The sequence below is a fragment of the Labrus bergylta genome, chromosome 13 (genome assembly GCF_963930695.1).
Source record: "Labrus bergylta chromosome 13, fLabBer1.1, whole genome shotgun sequence".
Taxonomy (NCBI): domain Eukaryota; kingdom Metazoa; phylum Chordata; class Actinopteri; order Labriformes; family Labridae; genus Labrus; species Labrus bergylta.
In genome coordinates, this window is record NC_089207.1 from 11,485,156 (window position 1) to 11,510,024 (window position 24,869).

Genomic DNA, 24,869 nt, shown 5'->3' on the forward strand with positions numbered 1-24,869 from the left:
TATGATGTCACAATATTTCATAGCTGACGCGGCTATCTCCATCTGGCTCAAACACCTCTTTCCAAATAAGGGTACGTTTAGCTGTGGAAAAGCAAGCAAGATCCTTGTTTACTGTACCGAACTGAACCAAACTGTACTGAACCAAACCGGACTGCTTGGTGGAAACGGGGCTATAGAGCCCCCTGATAAAATGTACAACTTTACAGCAGAAATAAACATGTTTACAGCCCCGTACAAAATCTGTTTATGGTCTCTATAGCTAATTTCTCTCTTCATGACATCTGTTTATGTTATATTAAAGGATTAAAGTGATGAGAAGAATATTCCCAGATGATGGAAGTCAAGAAACCAATCAGTGACATCACAGTCATTGTGGCCGTTACTGACACAGTCTATGTCAACATGTTAATAACCTCTGGAGTCAGATTTACCTGCAAACACAAAGTATGAGGATGAATGAATCATGTGTATTTGATGTGTTACCTTGAGCCAGGGGTGGTTCAGAGCCTCGTACACAGTGATCCTCTCAGCAGGGTCTAACATCAGCATACGTCTCACCAGGTCCTTAGCGCTCTCTGAGATGTGGCCCCACTGACGTGGATTCATCTACACACACACAAAAACATTCCAGACCTCACTTTGACGCACCGGGTTTTTGTCTTGTTTGAGTGGTTCTGCAGCCAAAACAAATTCACACATTTCTTGTCGTCCATAGTAACCTGGTCTCTGTGCTGATTGGTCTGATCTCTGATAAGCATTGTTTTAACTCAATAGAAAAAAAGGGGTTAATTTCTATAACCTGTACTTAAAAAAACAAATGACAACTGCTTCATGATTGGAACAGACAGAGACAACAATATGAGAGAACGATTTTCAAAAAGCCAAAATGTCTCTGAGTGATACTTCTTTTGAATTTCTGTTCAAATTTTGTCACAGACTGACGACTGAGCGTATGGTCTACCAAAGAAAGTCTGCGGCCTCTTGAGTCGAGTTTACATCACAAAGCCGTCGTTAGCATGAGAGCAACTGAAAGCAGAACTAATCACTCAGACTCGCGCTTTAAACACACTTGTGGTTTTTTTCAGTGCCTGATTGCGTTGCTAAGAAGGGGAACGAAGCGGAGGTCCAAAAACACACCTGCAGTTTTGTTGCTTCAAAGAGCAGGAAGGAAATCTTCAAGAGTATCACTTTTAGCCAATATAGAAACCAACACTTTGCAGGAACTGGCATTTTTTCTTAACTTTGCACCCTTTAGTTTGACAGTGGAATTCACTCTATTGCAGAAACGTAAAGGCCAGTCTGAGATGTATTCTCCTCCTGGGTTTGTATTAAAGTTTCAGCCTTTACATTACTTTTCGTAAGACTTATGCAGACCACAAACAAAGAACTGGATGGGTTTATTTCACATTTTGTGGGTCGGTAGACACTCAGGTTACCCAAATATATGTTCAAAAACACTGTAGAAGTGGATTTTTCATAATATGTCCCCTTTAATAGACAATGTGAACTCTACATAAATATCTATTTAAAGTGCGGCCTGTTCCTTTAAGCAGGGACTCTTATGTTTCAATGACTGTTTGAAAACTCTCAGGTAGGAGCGCAGGGCGTCTGAAGGATCTCCTCACCTTGTACTTTCCTTTGCAGATGGCCTCAAACAGACGCTCCTTGGTGCCGTAAAAAGGCAGACACCCCGAGATGAGGATGAAGAGGATGACGCCGCAGCCCCAAACGTCCACGGGTTTGCCGTACGGCTCCCTTTTCACCACCTCCGGTGCCATGAAGTGGGGGGTCCCTACCCGTCCTGCAGGTACAAACACAGACTATTGATGACATGTCTTTATTTTTTATTCATCGCTACTTTTATGCCTCTAAACGGGAAGAGCTTTTCAGTAGGGCTTAATGCAGTGAATCTCAAAGTGTCATGTGTCAGTTTTACCTCCTGCCACCAGTCCCGACTCTCCGAGCTGGATGGCAACTCCGAACCCCCCCAGCTTGACAGGAGCCGAGTTTTCCTTGGACGCCAGCAGCACACAGTGAGGCTGAGAACCAGAGGAGACAGACTTGTCATTTTAATGTTGGGTTTTCCTTGTTAACTAAAGAGCGACACCCTCCTATAAATAAATAACGAGAATCCCATGTGCACAGTAAGACACACCCAAACCCCCGAACCAACACCCAGCACGACCACAAACACAAAACCACATCAGTGAAGGAGGATCACAGGAAAACATGTGATATATGTTTGAGAATTTAACACTTTTATTTCAAGACTACTGTCAGTTTCTCGAGCAGAACATCAGTTTCTTTAGGAAATACTGAGTCTCTATCTACAGGTTTTCTACATAGAAATGTTGAAGGGGGGGGGGGGGGGGGGGGGGTCTGGATTTACAGTAATGGGAAGGGTTCTAGATTCTGCTTGAAGCACATTTGTAGTCCGAGATGTATTGACCAGTTACATAAATGGTAAATGGAATTGAGCTTGTATATTTCTTTTCTCGTCTTCTGACTACTCAAAGCACTTTTACACCGCAGGTCACACCTACACATTCACACACTGATGGTAGAGGCTGCTGACTAAAGAGACCATCAGAATTAACTAATCCCATTCACACACATTCATAAGCAGCGGGAGCAACTTGTGTATAAGTGTCTTGCCTAAGAACACATCGGACATGTTCCTGCAGGAGCTGAGGATTGAACCCTCGACCTTCTGGTTGAGAGACGACCGACTCTACCAACTGAGCCATACGGAAAAACGTCCCTTTCCATTATTTTTGTGCATTGAGACAGTTTGCAGGAGTTTATTGGATTCATTCCTCTCCTACTCACCTGTCCTGTAAAAAAACATGTTTTTTTTAAAGCTTTGGCACTTACTGATACTTTCGATCATTACAATAACCAATGAAACCACGTGGTATTGAAATTTTCAAATTCAAATTCAAATTCAAAAAACTTTATTTGTCCCCGGGGGGCAATTCAAAGGCACACAGAGCAGTAAATTAACAACAGTGCAAGTAAACGAAACATTTTAACCTAAATATAAAGTGTCAATTTAAATACAACTTAAAGCTTAAACTTAACTTAAAAATACAACCGGAACAACCGGAATCGTACAATTGGATATAAAAAACCCAACAAAATACGTCTACTCTGGTAAAACGAGTCTTAAAGTGAACCCATGGTTGACTTTAAAGCGCAGGAATGATTCCCATGATTCTTTGTCTACGAGTTAAAAAGAGTCTACAGCAGCTCTTGTCTCATGGGAGGCAGTTTAAACTCTGTGAGGGTTTTTTATGTATTTATTCTGAGAGCACACGATTGTATTCTAGGAGCCTTTCTTCTGTCACAGAAGGCTTCACTCTGCAGACAGCTCCACATTATAATCAGAGCCCAGAGTGGAAATAAGACTGTGTACATACAAGCTCTGCCTGCTCTGTGATCGCACCGCTTCCCCTCCTGTGTGTAATCAGAAGCTCTGACACTAAGCCCTGCCTTTTCTCTCTGATTTCTGTGGAATGAGAAGAGGAGGGTTTGACCATAACTTTTTGGTCTCTGCTACATCACCACATTCAGCACTTCAGCGGTACTTGGTCTACTTTTAGCGTCGCAGCAGGGGAGGGCACGCTGCTCTCAGAGAGGAAACAAAAGACAGAAGCAGACCTCTGCGCAGCTTTATTTATATATTGGGTCACTGAAAGACAGAGCTGCAGAGAGTCGGATACATGCATTGGAAGATGCAGCAAAGTTTGGATACTTTTCTCTGTGTGTTACACTCTAGGGAATATACCGCAGGAGGGGAATAAAAGAACAGCAAAAACCACAATTGAGCAACTTTTTTGAGAAAAGCAAACATTGTGGTTTTTCAATGACTCGTGAGTACTCTATCGTGCTTTTAGAACAAAACTTTCACTTGTAAAACCGGCTGTAAGGTAAAAGCTGAATGCTATGAGTAAAGTATTCACTTAAAAAGTGAAGTGCGTGAACTCACTGAGCATAATCCTATGGCTGGGTATTTCATGAAAACCAGTGAAATCACGAGTTCTGCAAATTAATGTATTTTAAATGGTTTCCTGTTGATGTTAGAATAAACTGGTTTCATGGGTGATTAATTAATGGCCAAATCCATGCAGTTGGATTACATGTATCAGAAAAACCAAAACCTGCTCATGTAAAGCCAAAGGCTTCCCAAACAGATCCAAATGATTTCCCCTTATTTTCCATCTGCAGGGCTGAGGATCACGGAACCCACTATGGCAAAAAACACCTCGACATCGCCATCCACGAACACCTCCCAGTCTCCGAACAGCTCCCTTTTTCTCAGCGAGATGAACTTGCCGACCCAACCAACGTGTGTGGATTACGACGCTCTTCAAAGCCCATTGGCAGTGCTGTACACTATAATCTTCATCCTGGGACTCGTTGGGAACCTTGTGGCTCTGTGGGTTTTCTTCTGTGTTCACTCGAAGAAGAACTCTGTGCGGGTGTTTCTCATTAACGTAGCATTCGCAGACCTGCTCCTAGTGGTTTGTCTGCCCTTCAGGATCCTCTACCACAGCAGGGGGAACGTGTGGAGCCTGGACCCCACCCTATGTAAAGTGGTGGGAACCCTCTTCTACATGAACATGTATATCAGCATCACACTGCTCGGTCTGATCAGTGTGGATAGATACCTGAAGATCAATCGAGGAGCTGGGGTGCAGCTAAGGCTGCGGTCCACCAGGTGGAGCTCTATTACCTGTGCGGTCCTTTGGATCATGGCCTCCGCTTTGACTCTGACAATGCTGACGTCAAATAATCACTCGCAACAGGAAAGGTTGGTGACATATAAACTCTGTTGTTGATGGTGTTTGATATTAAATATGAGATTCCTCAAGGAAGCATTCTTGGACCACTTATGTTTTCATTATAGGTGCTAGCTCTTAAAAATATTATAATATATACCCATTTCAATTGGCTCAGGTTCAAACCTTTCAAATTGTAAACGAATCCATAGAGAGAATGAACAACAGAGAACATTGTTTTTAATATCTAGCTTAAAAGAACATAAAAAAATCTAGACATGGTGGCTGCACACTTTTTCATCAATCAAATGTGAGACTTTTTTCAGACCCACACAAAGAAAAATGTATCCAGAAATTTTAAACTGATTTAATGTCGGCTTTGATTCCCAATGTCAAAGGTTCAAAAGCTTTTTTTTATGTGCAGATTTTGCAGTTCACCTGATGATCGTGGTTTGGCCCAAACAACTGTTATCTGTCTTTGTAATCTTAAAGCCAATCTCCTTTGAACTTGTATTTCCTCATCTTCTTATTTGTCTCTCCTCCGTTCACATTGAGGGCGCGGTCACACTGGCCATCCGTACCGTGCCTAAAAGCACGATTACCTCTTGTATATAATGTCATAATACAATGCATGCATAACTTTGCAGCTTATTTTAAGCCATTTTTATAAGACACAGCCATAAATAAATAAATAAATAAAATAGATGCACGGTACGGATGGCCAGTGTGACCGCGCCCTGAGTGTATTTGTACACGTGTGCAACCACAAAGATGTCATGAATTGTCAAGGTGACAAGCAAATCCACTTAAAACGAATAACAAAAAAAAAGTACCAACTTCAATTCAAGACCTCTATCAAGTAAAAATAGGACTTTTAAGACATTGTATGACCTAACATTTTAAAATCTAATTTAAGGACCTGCAGGAACCCTACAAAGAATGAAAAACAATTGTGAGAAGACTTTTCTTGACACATTTCTATCATTACTCTCTGCTGAAGAGAGACCTTCTGTTGAAAGTCTCTGAAGATTTTAACACTGAAAAGTGTTTTCACCACATCTTCCTGTCGTCATGTGAGTGTCTGCAAAACAGTGGTTTTAAATGTTCACTCCTTTATCAAAGTGGTTTTAGCAGTTTTTATTAAGCATTCAACTTGTTATGATGCGGAAGGTCCCTGCAGATAATTCAGCTCCCTTAAAAACACCTTGTGACAGATGAATACTGAAAACAAGTCGAGCTTTAAATGTATTAAAGACATCTGAGGCTTTTGTTAATATTTGTTATTATGTTTGATCACTTAAGCCATTTCATTCATAATCAGGATACCCTTCAAACTGGCAGAGTTATTTAATTGTGTACCCTTATTGATGTTGACAATAAGAACAAAACATCTTGATGAAGTTTCTTCCGAGATGAGGCCTTAATTAATCAGACTTTTCATATATTGATTGTGTATTAACTGCACCATGTGAGATTTATTTTGAGCTGATCGAACATATTTGTCGTTTACAGATGTTTCCACTACAAGACACTCCTTAAAATGAAGTGGAAAGCGTACATCAACATCGCCCTGCTGGTCTTCTTCTGGCTCATCTTCGTCTCGCTCGTCGTGTCTTACGGAAAAATCGCTCTCAAACTCCTGAGAACTTCGCAGGACAAACCGGACCTGCCAAACGCTCAGCACTATGCCCGATCTGCCAGGAAATCCTTCTTCATCCTCTTCCTCTTCACCGTCTGCTTTGTCCCCTATCACATGGTCCGAGTGTTTTACATCAGAACACAGATCACAGACACTTCCTGTTTCTGGAGGGGCGTGGCCGATAAAGCCAACGAGGTGGCTTTGTTGTTTTCTGCTCTGAACAGCTGCCTGGACCCTGTCATGTACTTCCTGTTGTCCTCCTCAGTGAGGAAGGAGGTGCTGCGTTTGGTGAGCAGTGTGTTTCGAGTGAGAGATGTTTCTGGAGTGAGCGGGAGCAGCTCGACAGTCGACATGGACGGTAAGAGGACCGACAGAGGACAGACAAACCGCTGCTTAGTCAGCAGCGGTTGGAAGGAGAACGAGGTGACTGAAACCAGCCTCGCAGGGCTTTGAAGACTCTTCGAGACAATTAACCTCCACCTTTGTACGTTACCATGACGCCAAGCAAAACACAGACAACGGAGCAGCAACAAGAGCGAACGAAAAACATTACAATACTTAACGATACATCTGCAGATACCTACAAGTATGCATCTATATAAAAAACTTTTTACAGAACATATAAGAAAAATAAAGCTTAAGTTGATTTAGAAATGGTGTCATCAGAAAATTTGTCCTGCAGAGTGTGCACTTAAACTGGTTGACAATGGATAATAATGTTAAATATTTTTTAATAAAATGATTTGTTTAAGCAGCTTTCTCAGTGACCTTTGCACATTCCTACATGTGAACAAGCCACAAAGGTGGTCAAAAATGTGCAATACTTTTTTGATACTAAAATATCAAACAGCACGCACATCTGAAAAGTTGAGTACTGAGTGCAGGACAAAAAAACATACAAAGACAGAGAAAGACAATCTGACAAAGGGCGAGGGCCCGAAACGTTACATGTGGTGATTATTCTCGTTAAAATTTAATTGGAGCGACTTGTGGTGCGCACTGTCTCGGTCATTTTTTGATACCACAAGTTTTTTTTTGAAGCTCTTATTGGGTAGGACAGCTTAAGGGTAGAAGTAAAAGTGTGGATGGCATGCAGCAAAGGGCTGTGGTCGGACATGAACCCACAGCTGCTGCGACGAGGACTATCTCTGTACATGGGGCACGACATAACCACTAGGCAACCAGCGCTACAAACTACAGCAGAGGTCAAATACCTCCAAGAAAAATTACATCTTTTTCACAAGACAGGTGCAAAAGAGAGGAGTGAATCCATCAAATAACTGCAGGAAAACTCTTGCACGGCATCTAAATTGCACAATCAATTTGTAATGTTTCGGTACTTGTACAATTCCCACAGTTCCCAGTAAGTGGTTTTTTTTTTAGTCCACTCCTAGGTTACATGCATGTTTTTTTTTCTTTTGTATCAGAGTATGTTCACAGTGTTGCATTTCTACTTCTCTGCAGCAAAGCGTCTGAATGTCTTCTCCAGGACTAACACACTTCCCTCTCTTTGCCTCACAGCTAGAAGTAGAACAGCAGCGCCCTCCGAAGGCAGAATAAATACAGAGATAAAGTAAAGTACATATGTTGTTTTCACTTTGGGGAAAAGCAGGGCACACAGAGGTTTTTCGCTGTGACACAATAAGAGTTTAAATGATGATGTATTATCAGACGTCATTCCCTGAACCTGCTCTGTCTTTGTGCATACTGCAGACTGTTTTTAAAGGGTTTTATTTGGCTGCAGAGTCACCTTAAACCACATTATTTCACAAACATGGTGGATTCTTTTTTTTTTCTCATTTCTTTTTGCCAAAGTCTGTTGTCTGTTGTAAATAGATTTGAGCTTGTATATTTATTTTCTAGTCTTCTAGCTACTCATAGGTCTTGTACATCGCAGGTTACACCTACACATTCACACACTGATGGTAGAGGCTGCTATGTAAAGTGACCATCAGAAGTACGGTAACTAATAATATTCATTTGCCGCCGCCGAAGCAGCGGGAGCAATTCAGAGACACATTGGACATGTTGCTGCAGGAGCTGGGGATCGAACCCTTGACCTTCCGTATGAGAGACGAGGACTCACAGCCAAGCCACGGCCACTGTGAATTTTTTTTTTAATCAATCATCAATCAATCAAGCTTTATTTATATAGCACCTTTCACACAAATCAGTCAAGTGTCGCAGCCTGGACTTTCTGATATGAAGTCTCTGTGTGTCAGCGAGAATACTCCTGATAACATAAAGATCAAATATAATAGAATTTAAAAAGATGAGAAGAGGGTTTCTGAGTAGAATTAAAGGTTGAAGCTCATAATTAGGGGTTGGGGGTGAGGAGTACAAAAAGAATTCAAGACTCTACTTGCATACTTTCCAAAAAAAATAGGTGTTGCTGCAACATACAGCTGTGGGCAGGCAGCAAAGTTCATGTGGGACTTTTAAAGATAAACCTGCATGCTGTAAACGCAGCAACACAACGCCTACACTTCCTTTCTTATCAGCCACACAGAGTTACTGTCAGAGTTGTTAAAGTGAAAATATATACAGTAGATGGTTAAATTTAAATGCAGAACAAGAAGTTGCAATCATAGAGCAGTTCTGAGGTAACTACCATCGACCTTTACTTTAAGAGTAAGCAGGAAGAGGGACCGCTACTTCTACTTCCTGAGTCCACTCTCTGCTCATCTTTAAGTTGACTGAGTTTTTGTTCTTGGTGATGTCTTTGAATGATCGTCAGAGCTCCTGTCAGTGGTATGTATAACAATGACTCCATCATTATTTTTTAACACCAACCCTCATTTGTAAAGCTGTACTGTTAGTTATGTTGTTGTTTTTATCACTCCTGAAATAAATGACCGTTTCATTAACTTAAGAAATGTACTTAGATTAACATCAGGTGTTCAAAAACAATTCTCTTTATCCTTTCACTGCCTTAGTTACTGTAGTAATCATAACTTTATTTACACAGCACATTTAAAAACATTGACATATGGGTAAAGTAATATGAAATACTTTCCTAGAGGATAGAAAATTAAAAAAATTCCTGAACTGAATCATTGTGAATCTGCCATGAAATCCAACATTTGATCATTTTAAAGGATATTTGGGGATGAATCTTTCCTAAATTTTCAGTTGCTCTTCAAAGTAAACCGCTTTAACAGATAAATCATTAAAGGAGCAATCTGTAAGATATCTAGTGAAATAATCATAACATGACTTTACACTGCTTGGTTCTTTAGTGGAATATTTGTTTGGTTGTTTTATTAGTGGGACAATTGTTTGGTAGGTTGCTTGGTTTGGTAAATGGTAAATGGACTTGAGCTTGTATATTTATTTTCTATTCTACTCAAAGAGCACCCACCCCACCCCATTGTCCTTTGGTTGGCTGGTTGTTTGCTTGGTTGTTTAGATAAAGGGTTCTTTGGTTGGTTGTTTATTTAGCTGGACTTTTATTGGTTAGCTGGTTGGTTGGTTGTTTAGTTAGATGTTTATTTGATTTGTTGTTTCATTAGTGTGACAGTTGTTTGGTTAGCTGGATGGTTGGTCTGGTCGTAGGTTTGCAGCCTTGGTTGGTGGGTTTGTTGGTTTGTTGGTTTATTGTTGGGTATTAACACAACCTGCTTCCCTGTTTCTTTCATGTTCCTACAGATCAGATGGCTCTCACATTTAACTCTTCTCCACCTGATAACACTTCCTCCTCCTTTGTCCTCTCCCTCTGCCCCACTGCCACTACGCTCTTCATCCTCCCCTCCACCTACACACTCCTCTTCCTCACCGCTCTCCCGGGAAATGCTCTCTCTCTCTGGGTGTTCCAGCGGTGCATCACCTCCATCTCCCCCACCCACGTTTATCTGTCCCACCTGAGCGTCTCCAACCTCATGTCCTCCCTCACCATGCCCTTCCTCGCGGCGTACTACGCCCGGGGCTCCGCCTGGCCTCTGAGCAGTGCCCTGTGTCAGCTCGTCCTGCACGTCATCACGCCAAACTACTTAATCAACATGTACATCAGCCTCATCATCCTCACTTTGGTCGCCCTCAACCGCTTCGCCTCGCTCATCAAGCACACACATGCCTCCCGACCGAGCACCTGCACCACCCTGCTGCCTAACCGATTCTTCACCTGCCTCACTAGGACCGCCTTCGCCCACCGGGTGTGTGTGGCCATGTGGGTAGTGGCGGTCGGGGGCATTGTTCCGGTGACAGTTTACTACTCTGTGAAGGAGACTACAGCCGACGCAGAGAAAGGAGTAGGAAGTGGAGGAGAGGGAGTTTGTTACAGCCCGGCGGTAGAGCTCGGGGGCGCTCTCTCTGCTGTCTTAAATGCCCCTCTGATCCTCCTGTTCTTTGTGTTCTACCTGCTGGTCCTGCTGTGCTACATGACGGTGCTGAGACACATCAGACGCTCCCGACGCAGCACCAACATCCCCACCTCCCACAGCCAGCTGGGACGGGTGCTCCGAAACATTGTGGTCATCCAGGTGGATATGAGTGTGTCTCTTTAAAACAGAAATATCCATATGACATGTGTCTCTTAATAATAACATTTGAAACCGGCTCCTCCCAGGTGGTTCTTTCAGTTTGCCTGCTGCCGTATCACATCTTCAAACCTGTCTTCATCTACCTGGCTCATGATCAACCTATGCTGACATTTTCAACTCGACCCGACACCTGCCATCCACTCTCCACCATCGTCGAGGTGACCAAATAGCCTATCGCCTTAAATAGGAATTCAAGTACTTTAGAATGGGGTCACTATCTTGAATGGCTTACCGGTAAAAAAAGGTACAAAGGGTTTTCTTTAAAGTAGATTTCTTCATCCTGCAGCAGTGAAACAGGCTGTGATGTCTGCAACATAATGGATCAAAGTGTGTCCAGTTGGTTTTGTCACTAACCAGCTCAGATCGATCTTCTATGTGTGTGACATTACAGAACCGGAGAGGTTACGAAGAGGAAGAAGGTTGTTTTTTTTTCAACCACAAACAGCTGTGACCTCAAGCTCTACAAACACACCCAAACATGAGAGCTTCCTGTTAGCTGCTGCTCTAGTTTTGTTAGTTTTATTACGTGACAGCATGTTGGTTAATTTAGGATCCAACACACTGTGACCATAGGCTGTAAATATTTATGGTCAGCTTTTTGTGTATCACACAATAACACAAACTGCTAACAGATCAAGGTAGAGGTAGAGCAGCAACTCCTAAATAAGAGGTGAAATATTGTTTTTGCCGATAGAGTCTGGTGTGATTGTAGAGAGTGATGTCACAGCTGTTTAAGAAATCATCACAGATAATTACAGCCTGTTTCTGCAGAAGTAACTCCACAACTTTCTGTAGGTCATTTGTACCTCAAATATGTTAATTAGGGCCCAAGTTTAAAAAATACAGAGATAACTCTTTTGATCCAAGAGGATATTACTCCTTAACACTTCACAGGAATCATTGAGTGTAACATCAACATGTTCTGTCTCCTTTCCCTCCAGCTGAAGAGCTTCTTGATATTTCTGGCTGAACTGAGAGGAGCCACTGACCCGCTGATGTACTTCCTGTTGGACAAAATGTTCCGAAGCCAAACCCTGAGACTTTTCAGGTGCAACAAGCCCGACTCTGGGAGCAGACACGTGCACTGTTCAATTACGGGGAGTGTCAGTCAGAACACTTGACAGCAGAACGGGAGGTTAAATGTGGCGGCAATTGGACGGTGGATTCAAGTCATGACGGTGTTTTGTAGCTTGTACAATTTAAGAGACCTCAGATGTTTTAGAGGTCCTGGTAGTCTTGTTGTTGGGAGGCATCGTCTTAAAACGGCCCAAACATCCCCACAGTGATTTTATCAGCGACTTTTGTTGCACCACACGCTTCTCTTTCTACAAGTCAAAAACATTTAAAAAACGCTCTCCTCTGTGGGGAGAAACACGATGCCATTTTGTCTTTTTCAAGTAGACATGGAAATGTTAGTCGAGCAGCCGTTGTGTGCAACAGCAGGCTATAAATATTTGATATGTGTGTCATAAAGCTTGTTCAGTAATTGTGTGTGAATTATAGATGAAGGAAACACAGTGTGTATGTGTGTGTGTGTGTGTGTGTGTGTGTGTGTGTGTGTGTGTGTGTGTGTGTGTGTGTGTGTGTGTGCACAAGGTGTGTGTGAGGCTGTTTGGGGAGTTTCTGGAGAAGACAACGCTCTGTGAAGTGTGGCCCCTGCAGGTGTGTGTCCTCCTGCGGGGCCCGCGCTTCTCAGACTGAAGCAGACAGCTCAGAGAATCAAACACTCTGTAATGTGTGCACACACACACACACACACACACACAAACACACAAACACAAAAAGACACGCCAGAGTTAAGAGAAAGGTGTAGGAGAGGAGAGGAGGAGAAGATAAAGTGCTGAGGCTTTGTTTGAGTCTGAAACAAACTGCAGCGCGAGGAATAAAATAACAAGAAATATCATCTAACCTTCATCCTAAAACAAAGATTTGGTGTCACAGGAGGCGGGACACAAACTCAGAGACATACATAGAAATAACCACACGGCACGATAAGACAAGGTACGTAGCCCATGATGACGGTGATACCGCCATACAGCGATTCTGTGTTTCATATTCTGTCAGACAATCCTATAATAACGCATCGAGATATTTGATTCACTGCGGCCTGTTGCAGCAGCTGTGTGTAAGTTGTGTCTTCAGTTCTGGGGAAAAGTCCACACTAAACCTGATGTGTAAATTGTTTGTTTTTTTTAAGCTTAAATTGTGTCAGTGTTTGGTTACTATGGAGACGTAAGCTTAATCTTAACTAGTCGAGCGTACAATCCAAAATAACCAAAATATTGTTGCAGATATGACATTTTAACTCAGTGTGACCAATCAGGGAGCAGCATTTTTTTCTTGCGGCGAAGGAACTTGTGTCTGATCGTCTCTGAACAGACGAGCGGCTGAAAATAACTTAACTTACTCACCACACACACTAACTTAAAATGTTTATGAAGTAAAACAAAGCATTACGGCGAAGTGATAATGAAAGCTTACAGCCTTCATCTACAGCTGGTGTAAAATAAAAACAGGGACCTCTGGTGGTGAAATCTTCAACTGCAACATGAGGTCATTTAACAGTCCTCTGTGATTGGACGGATTCAATTCTCTCCCCTCATGGAAAACTAAAGCAGGAGTAAAAACAGAGTCATCAAACATTTCAGAGGGATGTAATCTATCTGGTAAACCCCCTCTGCTCCTCCTCATCCTCCAAGGTATCCCACTTTCCAAAACCATCACCGTGACAACCGTATTTTACAGATGTCTTTACAGCTGCTCGAAACTAGGTTTGAGATTCAAGATGTAACTTCTGCTTACGTTTGGGACTTTCTCAGCTTGTGAAACACCTTCAATGTTAGCAGAGTGTAAACTCATTCGGATATTAGAAATTACATCCAATCTACATTTGGTTTTAACTCATGCAGAGCTGGTGCAACCCCGTACTGGCTCTATGTCAGGAGCAGACATAACACCCTTTCTTCTACCCTGAAAACTGTAATCTTCTAGAAAACTCTGAATTGCTTTAGTGAAACTACTCCGTCTCTGTTCTCTCACCAGGAGCCGGCGTGCTCATTTGGTGATTCCATTTACTCACAGAACTCTGTTCGTCTTCATCCAGAGTGTTACCTAAACTTAAACATATGAGTGTGTGTGTGTGTGTGTGTGTGTGTGTGTGTGTGTGTGTGTGTGTGTGTGTGTGTGTGTGTGTGTGTGTGTGTGTGTGTGTGTGTGTGCATCATTAGTCTTCGTGCTGCAGGCCGGGTTCTCCTCGGAGACGCATTAGTTCCAGTGGTTGTGTTCTGTTGTTGAAGAGCAAACACACAATGACTGATGAATGTCTGCGTCTGTTGGAGCTAAACGCTCTCAGACGTGAAGGATCATCAGCTCGCGGCTCTCTCAGGAGCGCTCACACAAACACAGAAGTTGGATCAAAAGTTTCCAATAAACTGTTCTGCAGAGTGAGAGGGGGAGTGTCCTCTTTATCGGTTCATGGTGCGGCCTTTCAGGGACTAAACTGAAAACAGCATCATTGTTGCAGCAAGTGAGAAAAAAGCCATTTTTGTGCAGGAAGCAACATGCAAACTAAGATGAAGATGGGACTTTAAGCTGAACTAAATGCATTAGCTTTAAATGTCTGATCTTCTGTTTATCACACTTCAGTAGCTTTGTAAAACTCTGCTTACACTGAAGTATTTATTTCCTCCAAAAAGGCAAAAATTAACTGAACTATAAGTTAAGATCGGTTACTAGACCGATTTATCTTCACGAGCGTTCATGTGTGGAAGCAGAAAAGATGCTGCATCACTTCGTCTCCTTCACTTCAACAAAGACTGTGCTGCAAAAACATGACGACAAACCCTGACATGAGGGTGACAATCACTGCAGCACAGAGGGGTCATTTCTCCATCCAAGCGGGACAAATGTGCAGTTTTCAAACCATCAGAACGTGTGTAAACGTGCAGATATGTTGGATCTTTAATCGTGATTATCTGGAGACTCATTCGGGCTCTGCAGTACTGGCCAAACGTCGGCTCACAAACAGCGCTAACAACGGCCCTGTGTGTGTTTCACAAAGAGGTCGACATGGGCGAGGGTCTTTTTTTTTTTTTTTTTACCTTGTGAAGACAGCTGACATTCAGGTATACAGCAGGGAGGCTTCTCTATTTCTGTCCTATTCATATGTAAAGTGTGACATTTGCTCTGCAGCCGGGCCGGAGGGAGAGGAAGAGAGGGAGCGATACGACACTCTGCAGGTGACAAACAGGTGTCTGAGGACTGAAGACTACACGGGGAAGTTCACTTTCTACTTCAATCAGATGTGATGATGCATCACTGACAAATGTTCAGCATGTGTGGAAATCAACACAACTCAAAACAAAGTGTTACCTGCTGCTGACACTGCAGTATGTGTTGAAGAAAAGACAGCTTTTTTAAGATGAACTGCATTTATCCTACAAGACTAGAGGTCTAGAGGTCAACACGGCCATTATCTTTGGTCTGAATAACTGAAAAGTACAAAACATTTCTATATGTCTCCTGTAGATTTCTTCATCCTGCAGCAGTGAAACAGGCTGTAAAGTCTGCAATAAACTGTAACCCTCGATGGATCAAAGTGTGTCCAATAAAAGTTGCTTATGTCACTGACCGGCTCAGATTGGTGCGAAGGTGTCCTTGTTTTCCATCACTGAACTCTAGAGATTCACATTCCTTGTATGGTGTAAACCTTCTTAGCAGTAAGAACAATTTACGACTGAGATGATTGAAAATGTGGAGATGCAGGCATTTGATAGTGGCAAAAAGTATCTGTGGCCGTTTTCACATACGCACAAATGTGGCGGTTTGCATTCACTCCTCCAGTTTTTCAGGAGTTTCTACAAGTGTGAAACCCCCCTAACCCTTTTAAAAATGATCACCTGAAGAAGAGCTCTGGTCGAAATGAAGTGATTTTGCGGCAATTGAGCAAGTGCGCGGGTTTATCTTCTTTCTCTTGCAAGTGTGAAAGCCCAATAAATCTACATGCACAGAAACCCGGAAGAAGAAGCTAAAATTCCAAAAAAAGAGATTTTTACTTCTTTACTCTGAAAGCTCAAAACTATGATCTGAACACTGTCAGATGCTTAAAATATAAAAATACATTATGTACAGGTTCTCACACACACAAGTTTCACAAGAGTAAAAATAAGTTCCCTCTCTGAGATGACAAAAATAGATGTCACTAGAAAGTAGAAACGCAGATGTTTGTGCAAAGTTTCTGCAGACACTTTCAGTTTTAAAATTCACAGAGGTACAGCCATCTGTCCTCGGTTTACCTGCAGAGGAAAGAGGTACACCTGTTGGTAGGTGAGAAATATGTCTGCACTCCATCATTCATGTCTACATCACAAGTTTTTCTGTGTTTACGGATTCCTCAGGTTGCTCGACACGCCGTCAGTCAGGATGTGTTTTTCAGATCAGACAGTTGAAAAACAGAACGCTCGAGCTCAAACACAAACCGAAAACAAAGTTCACCTTCAAAATGTAAACCTGTGCTCCAAGCTGTGCAAGCCAGCCTGCAAGACTAACAAACTAATTCTGTGCTTCTGCAGCACTGAGAGGCACACACACACACACACACACACTCACTCACTCACACACACACGCTGGTGGAGGTTTGCGGTGAGGTGAGGATGGAGATAAACACTCAGACATCTCAGTGATTTATGGACACGATGATTCAAATGAATTCAGTGACTTTCATGCAGGAGAGAGGAGGCTCACTACGACTGATTCCATATTCACCAAGGATGGCTCTGCTGTTTACACAGTGTGTGTGTGTGTGTGTGTGTGTGTGTGTGTGTGACCTTGTAGAGGACATAAATCTCACTCAGTGCTTCTGAAAAAGCTGCAGCAGAGCTTAGAGTCACAGAGTCACCGATAAATGGTGATAATAGACATGAACATCATCGTGAGTCAAAGTCAGACGCACGCACGCACGCACAGAAGACTAATGTTCAGTTTTGTGTCATATATTTATAATCCAGAAGTTTAGTGTCTTTCTCTAATGCTAAAACAATTTGAATCCTTCAAACTGCGAAAGAAATGTTCCTCTTTAGCGTGTTTGCTTATATCACTATTTCTGTATTTCCTTAGCCCAATTCAGACCGCCGTTTCAAGCCGCGATATTTTACGTCCCTGCGTCGCCTTCAGTCTGATTGTCAAGGAGGCGTGGCACACTGTAAATACTGTCACTTTAAATGTAAGCGAACGACGCGTTTCTCCTGCAGCTTCCTCAGGTTAGCCCAGTCAGACAAGCACAAATTGTATTTTGCCAATAGTAAGCCTCATTCAGACCGCTGTTTCCCCTTCAGTCTGAATGTTGCAGAGGCGTAATGGGAGGGCGAAGTGAACCCCTCTCTGTGACGTCTTCAGAGGTAGAAACAGAAGCCTGACAGGGGCGAGACGGGGCGTGTATGTGGAGCCTCCACAACACCCGAAACGCAATGTGAATCCCCAAATTGGGACAACAGTATTACGCTGCTGCGGAATCAATATGAATGAACACAGACGTGATGATGATGGCTGAGTTAAGCTTCAGGACTTTTGTGAAAAAAAAAAACGTCTGATAAGGGATCACAAAGTCTAAAGCTTCTGTTTTAATCCTGAAAGACAGAGATAGAAACCTGTATGCACGGCATCTACTTTATATTTTACATATGAAGCAATGCTCACTGCATGAGTCTCTGTTACAGAAACTAATAAAATGAAGAAATAACAACAGTGATAACATTTCAACACACACACACACACACACACACACACACACACACACACACACAAACACAAACAGACAGTGAAATCTGTGACAGAAACATCTTCACAGTCACTTTATTAATCGACATTCTGTCACGGAGCTCACTCGATCGAACGCGTCGCCCTCGGGGAGAGAACAGGCTGACATGTTCAGATTTCGGCTCTGACTCTGTAAGAAGTCCTGCTGTCACCGTTTCATTATCTCAGAAGAAGAAAAAAAAAAAAAGTTCCAACATTTCAGATTTCCCTCCGTCGATTATCACTATCAGAGAAACTGATACAACAGAGGCTGCTCCAAAACGTGATTCTTCCATATGAAGCTCAAACTTTAATGTAATGTCTGCGGGAGGGATACAGACGTCATGTGTTGCCTCCTGAGACCTCTCACCCCCTCCCCCCGTCTGACAGGGATCGTCTCCCCTTGTCAGGTGCATGTGTGAACTAGCAGCTCAGGAGGATTTTAGAGGCAGTAATCCTCAAGTTTTCTAGATATTTTCAGGAGTGCATATGTGATAAGTTAATTTTTTGCTATGTAATATGAGAAACGTGCATAATGAGATGTGAGATAGAAAGGAATATGCATGTGTCAACCTGCAGCAGCCAATATGAATCCTGCTACTACAGGAGGTGGGTGATGATTGAATCCTTACAAGTTGTTTTAGGATTTGTTGAATCGGATTATCGGTTATATTTGAGGAAGTGTTGGACGAATCTGTGTTTGTCTGACCGAGCAGGATTGATATTGGCCAAAGAGCTTCGATGTGTTGTTGAGAGAGACAGAGAAAAGAATGAGAGGAATAATCAGCGCATGTGAGAGAAATGAGACCTTGCTGCAGAGTTATGTGAAACAGACGATTGGAGCACAGAAATCAAGGTCCGTGCTGCAGCAGAAATCAAAGAGAAAATGTTTTTTATATCCAGGAGAAGAAGAAAAAAAAAAAACTGTGTCTGCAGAGAGGAAACTGAATCTCCTGCTGCCCGTCTGAACTCTGCAGCTGGATCTCTCCCACATTCAGACAAAGAGCCAGAGCCTGTGATTCAGCAGGGACTCAGTGAATACAGATAGGACTGTATAGACTGTGATGACTAATACCTGAGAACAATGTGAGGAGGGAGAGATGGTAATCCACATGCTGCAGGAGCTTCATAAAGCTTTGAGACGGTAATAAAAGAGAAATAAAGGCGAGTGGTGCGGATCAGAGCTGTGACCATCGTCATCAAAACATTAAAGTCACAAACAGGGAGGCTGCAGAGGGAACCGGTGCTGCTTGTTTTTATGAGTAGAAAGGAGACAAAAAGAGACGCCAGAAGTCTTATTTTCTCCTCAATCGTCTGGGACGCCCCGATTTATTTCAAACATGTCTGATATTTAGGATTTCTCATCTTGACGATTACATCCGGCAGTGGTCATGTGTGTGCGAGACGAGGGATGACTGTGTAATAAATATTTGATCAAGTCTTCAAACTCGACCTCAGCTCGGATGAAACCTGAATACAATGTGTGTTATTACGTCAGAGAGGAGCCCTGGATCTTTTTGAAGAAGTTGTCTCCTGATTTTTTCAGCGATCAGCAACATGATAGACGATTAGAGGAAGTGACCCCGAGTCCAAACTCTCTCTCCACACACTGTTACTGTAATCATTAACGGGGGAATAAAAGAGAAAGCAGCCCACAGCCAGAGCTGAATGATCTGCATGTTAATTGGATATCGGACGATTGTCAAACGTGAGGACGAGGCTATCAGAAATTAACTTGAGGATTTCCTTTGTGCAGCGCCAGAGATGAAACTTTGTGCACAAGCCAAAGTGCTTGTAAGCAGATTTCAGACGTTTTGAAGTACATCAAAGCCGACTGAACTCCTCTTTGTGAAGCCAACATGTGCTGCAGACATTCTAAATACAATATTTAAAAGATTAATGTTGCATTAATCATCCTTTAAAGGTCACATATTATCACTTCTTGATGTTCCTCTAACACTAATATGTGTCTCTAGTCTGTCTACAAACCCCCCAATGATGAGAAAAGTCAATCCTCTATGTCTTTTGCCTGCTCCACTTTTCAGAAAATGTGTGCTCAAACAGGCCGTTTGGAGATTTCCCCTTCATGACATCACAAAGGGCAGTAACCCCTCCCCCAGGTGGGTGACACTCCCACAGCTAGGTGTTTGTTCTGCCCTCTGAGTCTGCCTTCTCACCGTAAACAATAGGACATGGAGCGAGAAAGACCGAGCCGCTCAGTTTTCAGAAACTAAAAATTCAGCATACATCACTTTGTTTTAGAGTCAATGAAAACGTTCTTGAAAGCGGGCTGAGACACAGTCATGAGAGTATGAGTGACAGCTTTGACTCCGGCCTAAATAACTTGTACTTGCCGAGAAAACAGAAGTAAGTTTGTTTACAAAAAAAAACAAAAAAGAAAAACTGAGATAACAGTGATATAGAAATACCTTGACATCTCTGTGGATGACGTTGTTGTCATGGCAATAGCGCAGAGCCTCGAGGATCTGTCTCATGTAATGACTAAAGGAAAAAAAGAACAAAGAATTGTGTTTATATCACAGAAACGTTTTTTTTTATCTTAACAATGGCTGCTAAAGAAGAGAAATTAACCGTTAGATTTGAATGCATAAATATCTCACCTGGCCACCGCTTCACTGTAGACGAAACCAGCATCTGCACGCTTCACGATCTCAAAACACAGGTCAGCTCCGTCCATACTGAGAGAGAGAGCGAGAGAGAGAGAGAGGATGAGTGTGCGGTAAAGGTCAGGGCAGGTGTCTGGCTCAGAAAGGTCACCCTTATTAAGACTTCAGGTGTGTGTCTCTCTGTGATTGGTTGTGTGGGTTGAACGGACACACACGGGTCAGCTGAGGTGACGCCGTAATTAAGTCTCGTCTCTGCGGGGTCCAGATTGAAACAGCTGCATCACCTCAACTGACAAATCTGAGGCTGGTTCGATGCTTGAAAATGTCCTGTCGAGATCTTCATGAGGGCAGGGAGAAGTTACAACTTTTTTCGGTTTCGTTTTTTTGGTGATTAAATAAGTTGTTGTCACGATACCAGAATTTTAAACTTTGATAAATCAGACTATATTGAACCCTGTTTAAATAACCCGGCAACAAAACAACAAGTCCCAGACACCCAGTATCGGGTCATTTCTTCTTTTTGTAAACTCCTGCACACTGTCTAAATCGCACGAGTACGAGCCAGTGGACGAAGATCTCCAAGTGGGTGGTCTGGGTTCAAATCTGACCTCTGGCTCCTTTCCCACATGTCATGTCATTCCCCACTCTACCCACTGTCCTCTCTCTCCAATGAAGGCACAAAAATCTTCACACAAATATGTCGACAACATTTTGGACAGTGCTCTATCTAATTTTCTCTGAGCAATTGTGACCATCAGGGCCATCACTGATGTTAAACATACCCAAGGGTAGCTTGGGGCTGAAATCAGAGATCTCACTAAGCGGTCACACAAAGCTGGTTATCAAGTCGATAAATCAACCCAGAGTTTCTATGACTGTTTGCATAAAAGGGGAGGAGTTACTGCATGACCAATTGAAACAAATCAGCAGATCGTCATGCTTCACACACTCAGGGAAAACTAAATAAGAAGGTAAACACACTTGAAACTAAAATCACAGCTGCAGGATGACAAATCATCAAATGTGAATGTGCAGATTATTTATCGGGCGAGCGCAGTGCTGTGTGTGTGTGTGTGTGTGTGTGTGTGTGTGTGTGTCTGTCTGTGTGTTTGTGAAGCTCCGCTGTGCCATGACTCTGCAATGTGAGTGTAGACAACGAGTCTGAAACAAGAGATAATTTAATGAAGTGTCGGAGCTATCTCAAGGTCTCTTTTCAGTGGGAAGAGCACGTTCTGCAAATGGTTCAAAGAGCTCCACGTTAGTAACCGAGTGTTCAGGAGGAGAATCTCGTGTTTTCATTTAAAGTTTAAAGCTGTTTCATTTATGTAATCCCTGCAGAGTAATTAACAGTTAAGACAAAAGGCAGCTTCTCATCTCTGTTAAAAACAAAAAAAAACAGCTGAAAAACATCCTGTTTACTTCCACACGTGATGCTGGACTGAAAGACAGTACATACACAAACGCACACGCACACACACACACACACACACACACACTTAATTGTGAGTGAGTCTTTTAGCTGCAGCAGATTCTCTTCTTCTCTCATAATAGCCTCGCTCTCGTTCTGCGCCCAATTACAGAAACCTGCTCTTTATTTTCACTAAGCCTCTGCACCAATTAAAGCGGCCTGTGATGTCGGACTCGGCCATATTCTCCCAGCTTCTTTCACATTATTAACAGGGAGGGAGAGACACGTTGGAGCTGTGTGCATTTATCCAACATGTTTACTTAATTTCTGCTTTCAAAAAAGGATGCAAAGGAATGTACCTGAAGCCTCGGAGCAGGGCCGGGCGATAGAGGGATGCACACTGATACCGATGATATTGAACATTAAGTACAGGCTGGATGCAGAACATCTCCCAACATCAGAGTGTTGTTTAAGCTGCAGAAAGGTGATGAACGAGCGGCTGGAGGCCAAGTGGTTAGCTTGGCGCCAAATGTACAGAAGCTGTTTTCCGTCAAAGCTGGCGACCCAAGTTGTTAGCAGAAGCTCCTCCTGATGCCCTGCGTTTGTTTAACTGTCGCAAATCACTTTGGGCAGGTTGTAAAACAACGTCAGATTGTCAGTGTGAGTAAAAAGTGGAGCTCAGATTGTTGGACGGGCTGTTAGTAAAATAAAGCTCACAGGGAGACAGATTATTAGTCTGATATTTACCAAGAAGAAATCTACCAAAAGGCTCCAACAGCACAAACGCGGCCCAGAGGTTAAAGGTTAATGACGGAATTAGCTGATCAGCTCCCACCTGACACTCAAAGAGGCCACACCCCTAATTCTACATCACTTTAAGCCTTCATATAACGTAAGCAGGTGAGTGGTACAGTTGTCATGAAGAGAGAAATGAACTCTAGAGACCCAAACTGATTTTGTACCAGGCTGTAAACATGTTTATTTCTGCTGTAAAGTTGGACATTTTTAACATGGGGCTCTATGGGGATTGAGTCACTGCAGGAGACACCCTCTAGTGGACAGTCAGGGAACTGCAGTTATTTGGTTTCTTCAGGTCTCTGCTGGTTCTAAACTTTAATAAATAAACCCCACTGGATGCTTTTGGTCTTTTATCTTTCTTGGGATACGGCTCAAAGTTAAATCAATATGTTCTTATGTTTACTGATTATAATAAATATTGAGAAATGATCCTGATCACGCGCAGCCCTTTTCTCCCTAAATATGTACATAAGAGCATGCATGAAACAGATCCCTGAGCATATAGCCTCCTAAACCATTACAACCCCTTTAAATGGAGTTCCTCTTCATTTCCTTGAAAGTTTCCTTCCTCTCTCTCTCTCTCTCCCTCTCTCTCTCCTGCACAGAGCCGTATGGTTTCGGTGTGCGAGCTCTCGCCCGCTCAGCGATAACAGAATTAACCGATAAAGGAATTAGTTCTGGGAGAGAGGAGAGATGGAGATACAGAGCATGCTGGGAGGAAGACGACGGCTTTGAAGCAGGATGGAGGTAGCAGCAAGTGTGAAATCTTAATCTCATCTCCACCCCTTCATATATATAGTTCTGCACCCACCCACCCACCCCTCCCACCCCCACCCCCACATGCACACTGTCTCCCCCATCCTTCCCCTTTCGCTCTCCCCTCCCCCTCCTCCCTCAGCTAACAAGCTTTCTCATATCGGAGCCGATTATATAAAAAAAAAACACCGCAGGACTCTCTTCCTCTCTCTCTCTCTCTCTCTCTCTTTCTGACACTCCCCTCCTCATCCTCACACCACAGGTACCATCTCTCTCTCTCTCTCTCTCTCTCTCTCTCTCTCTCTCTCTCTCTCCGCCTGAGGTGTGCAGGTGTGAGCTGAGGTGTGTGTGTGTGTGTGTGTGGGATTGTTTCCACGTGTGCAGACTTACAATTCAAACACCATGTAGAGCATCCCATCTGAGCTGTAGGTCTCCAGCAGCTCCACGATGTGCGGGTGCTTCAGCATGTGGCAGATACTGGCCTCCCTCTTCAGGTCTGAAAACAGAGAGAGAGAGAGAGAGAGAGAGAGAGAGAGAGAGAGAGAGAGAGAGAGAGAGAGAGAGAGAGAGAGAGAGAGAGAGAGAGAGAGAGAGAGAGAGAGAGAGAGAGAGAGAGAGAGAGAGAGAGAGAGAGAAGGAAAGCGGGCATCGAGGTTAATATTAGACATACAGGATGTATGCTTACCTGTAAGGACACAGGTGAACTCTTCTGCATTGTAAGTCATGATATAATCCATGCATCATTAATGAAGGGGAGGTATTTATTCTGCAAACATCATCTCTCTTTTTTTTTTTTTCTTTTTCAAATGAACAGCTAAGCTAACTGTTTGCAAGGAAAGGGGGAAAAGGCTGCACACAGTCGTATTGGGCGATGATGAGCCCTGAATTAGATTAATTGGTCAGTTATTACCTTAATCAACAAGCAAGAGCAAAGTTATTTGTAGAGAACATTTCATCAAAAGGGCAGCTCGATGTGATTTAACACTGAAGTTAAAAACACAGAAATACAACCACAAAGAGTATCAGACACAGAAATCAAATCAATCACATCATACACACCACAAAGCAAACATCAATAAACACACCCGTGATCACACACACACATCCCCTCTTAGTATGTCTGGGAGAATAGAGCTTTAGAGGAACCACAGTAGCTGAAGACCCCCTCTCCAGACTTTGATCTGATCCTAGGTAAAGCTAAAAGACCTCCACCTGATGACCCTGAGGGTTCCGGGTCAGGGTCGTAGTCTGTGGGCAGGTCAGAAATGTCCTCAGGGAGCTGAACCATTGAGAGCTTTATGGACTCATAAAAGGATTTTTAAAAGTGGTTATGTTTTGTACTTGATGGTTAGAGCTTTCACACTTGCAGAAAACTCCTGAAAACTCCTGATATTTCCAGGAGTAGCTGTATGTGTGACACACAGAGACAGGGATAGTCTCCCTCTGTGAGGAGCATATGTGAACAGCCAGGTCAGTAGAATATCCCGAGCAGTCCTACTGAAATGATCTAGATATTTTCAGGAGTGTAGA

At 42.9% G+C, this 24,869-nt stretch overlaps 3 protein-coding genes across 21 annotated transcripts in view; 2 read left to right on the plus strand and 1 right to left on the minus strand.

The window, feature by feature from the left end:
* Positions 1 to 24,869, minus strand: part of caska (calcium/calmodulin-dependent serine protein kinase a) — a 112,620-nt gene that overhangs the window by 38,984 nt on the left and 48,767 nt on the right. For all 19 annotated transcript variants that reach the window (XM_065962245.1, XM_065962234.1, XM_065962238.1 and 16 more), the window contains exons 3-8: positions 23,730 to 23,835; positions 20,372 to 20,449; positions 20,180 to 20,252; positions 1,937 to 2,039; positions 1,626 to 1,801; positions 484 to 606 (exon numbers count right to left, since the gene is read on the minus strand). In XM_065962245.1, coding sequence (XP_065818317.1) covers positions 484 to 606; positions 1,626 to 1,801; positions 1,937 to 2,039; positions 20,180 to 20,252; positions 20,372 to 20,449; positions 23,730 to 23,835 — 659 coding nt within the window. The remainder of the gene's footprint in view (positions 1 to 483; positions 607 to 1,625; positions 1,802 to 1,936; positions 2,040 to 20,179; positions 20,253 to 20,371; positions 20,450 to 23,729; positions 23,836 to 24,869) is intronic.
* On the plus strand, positions 3,530 to 7,176 carry gpr34b (G protein-coupled receptor 34b). The gene is made up of 3 exons (XM_020631952.3): positions 3,530 to 3,872; positions 4,228 to 4,813; positions 6,294 to 7,176. The coding sequence occupies exons 1-3, from the start codon at positions 3,866 to 3,868 to the stop codon at positions 6,871 to 6,873; spliced, it is 1,173 nt and encodes a 390-aa protein (XP_020487608.2). The 5' UTR covers positions 3,530 to 3,865; the 3' UTR covers positions 6,874 to 7,176.
* On the plus strand, positions 7,327 to 12,471 carry LOC109982637 (probable G-protein coupled receptor 82). The gene is made up of 4 exons (XM_020631953.3): positions 7,327 to 9,171; positions 10,069 to 10,898; positions 10,985 to 11,116; positions 11,900 to 12,471. The coding sequence occupies exons 1-4, from the start codon at positions 9,147 to 9,149 to the stop codon at positions 12,077 to 12,079; spliced, it is 1,167 nt and encodes a 388-aa protein (XP_020487609.2). The 5' UTR covers positions 7,327 to 9,146; the 3' UTR covers positions 12,080 to 12,471.

Coding starts and splice junctions, on each gene's coding strand:
- LOC109982637 (XM_020631953.3), top strand. CDS start 9,147: ATGATCGTCAGAGCTCCTGTCAGTG. Junction 10,899..10,984: donor GAAACATTGTGGTCATCCAG/GTGGATATGAGT, acceptor GGCTCCTCCCAG/GTGGTTCTTTCAGTTTGCCT. Junction 11,117..11,899: donor CACTCTCCACCATCGTCGAG/GTGACCAAATAG, acceptor CTTTCCCTCCAG/CTGAAGAGCTTCTTGATATT.
- gpr34b (XM_020631952.3), top strand. Junction 4,814..6,293: donor AATCACTCGCAACAGGAAAG/GTTGGTGACATA, acceptor TGTCGTTTACAG/ATGTTTCCACTACAAGACAC.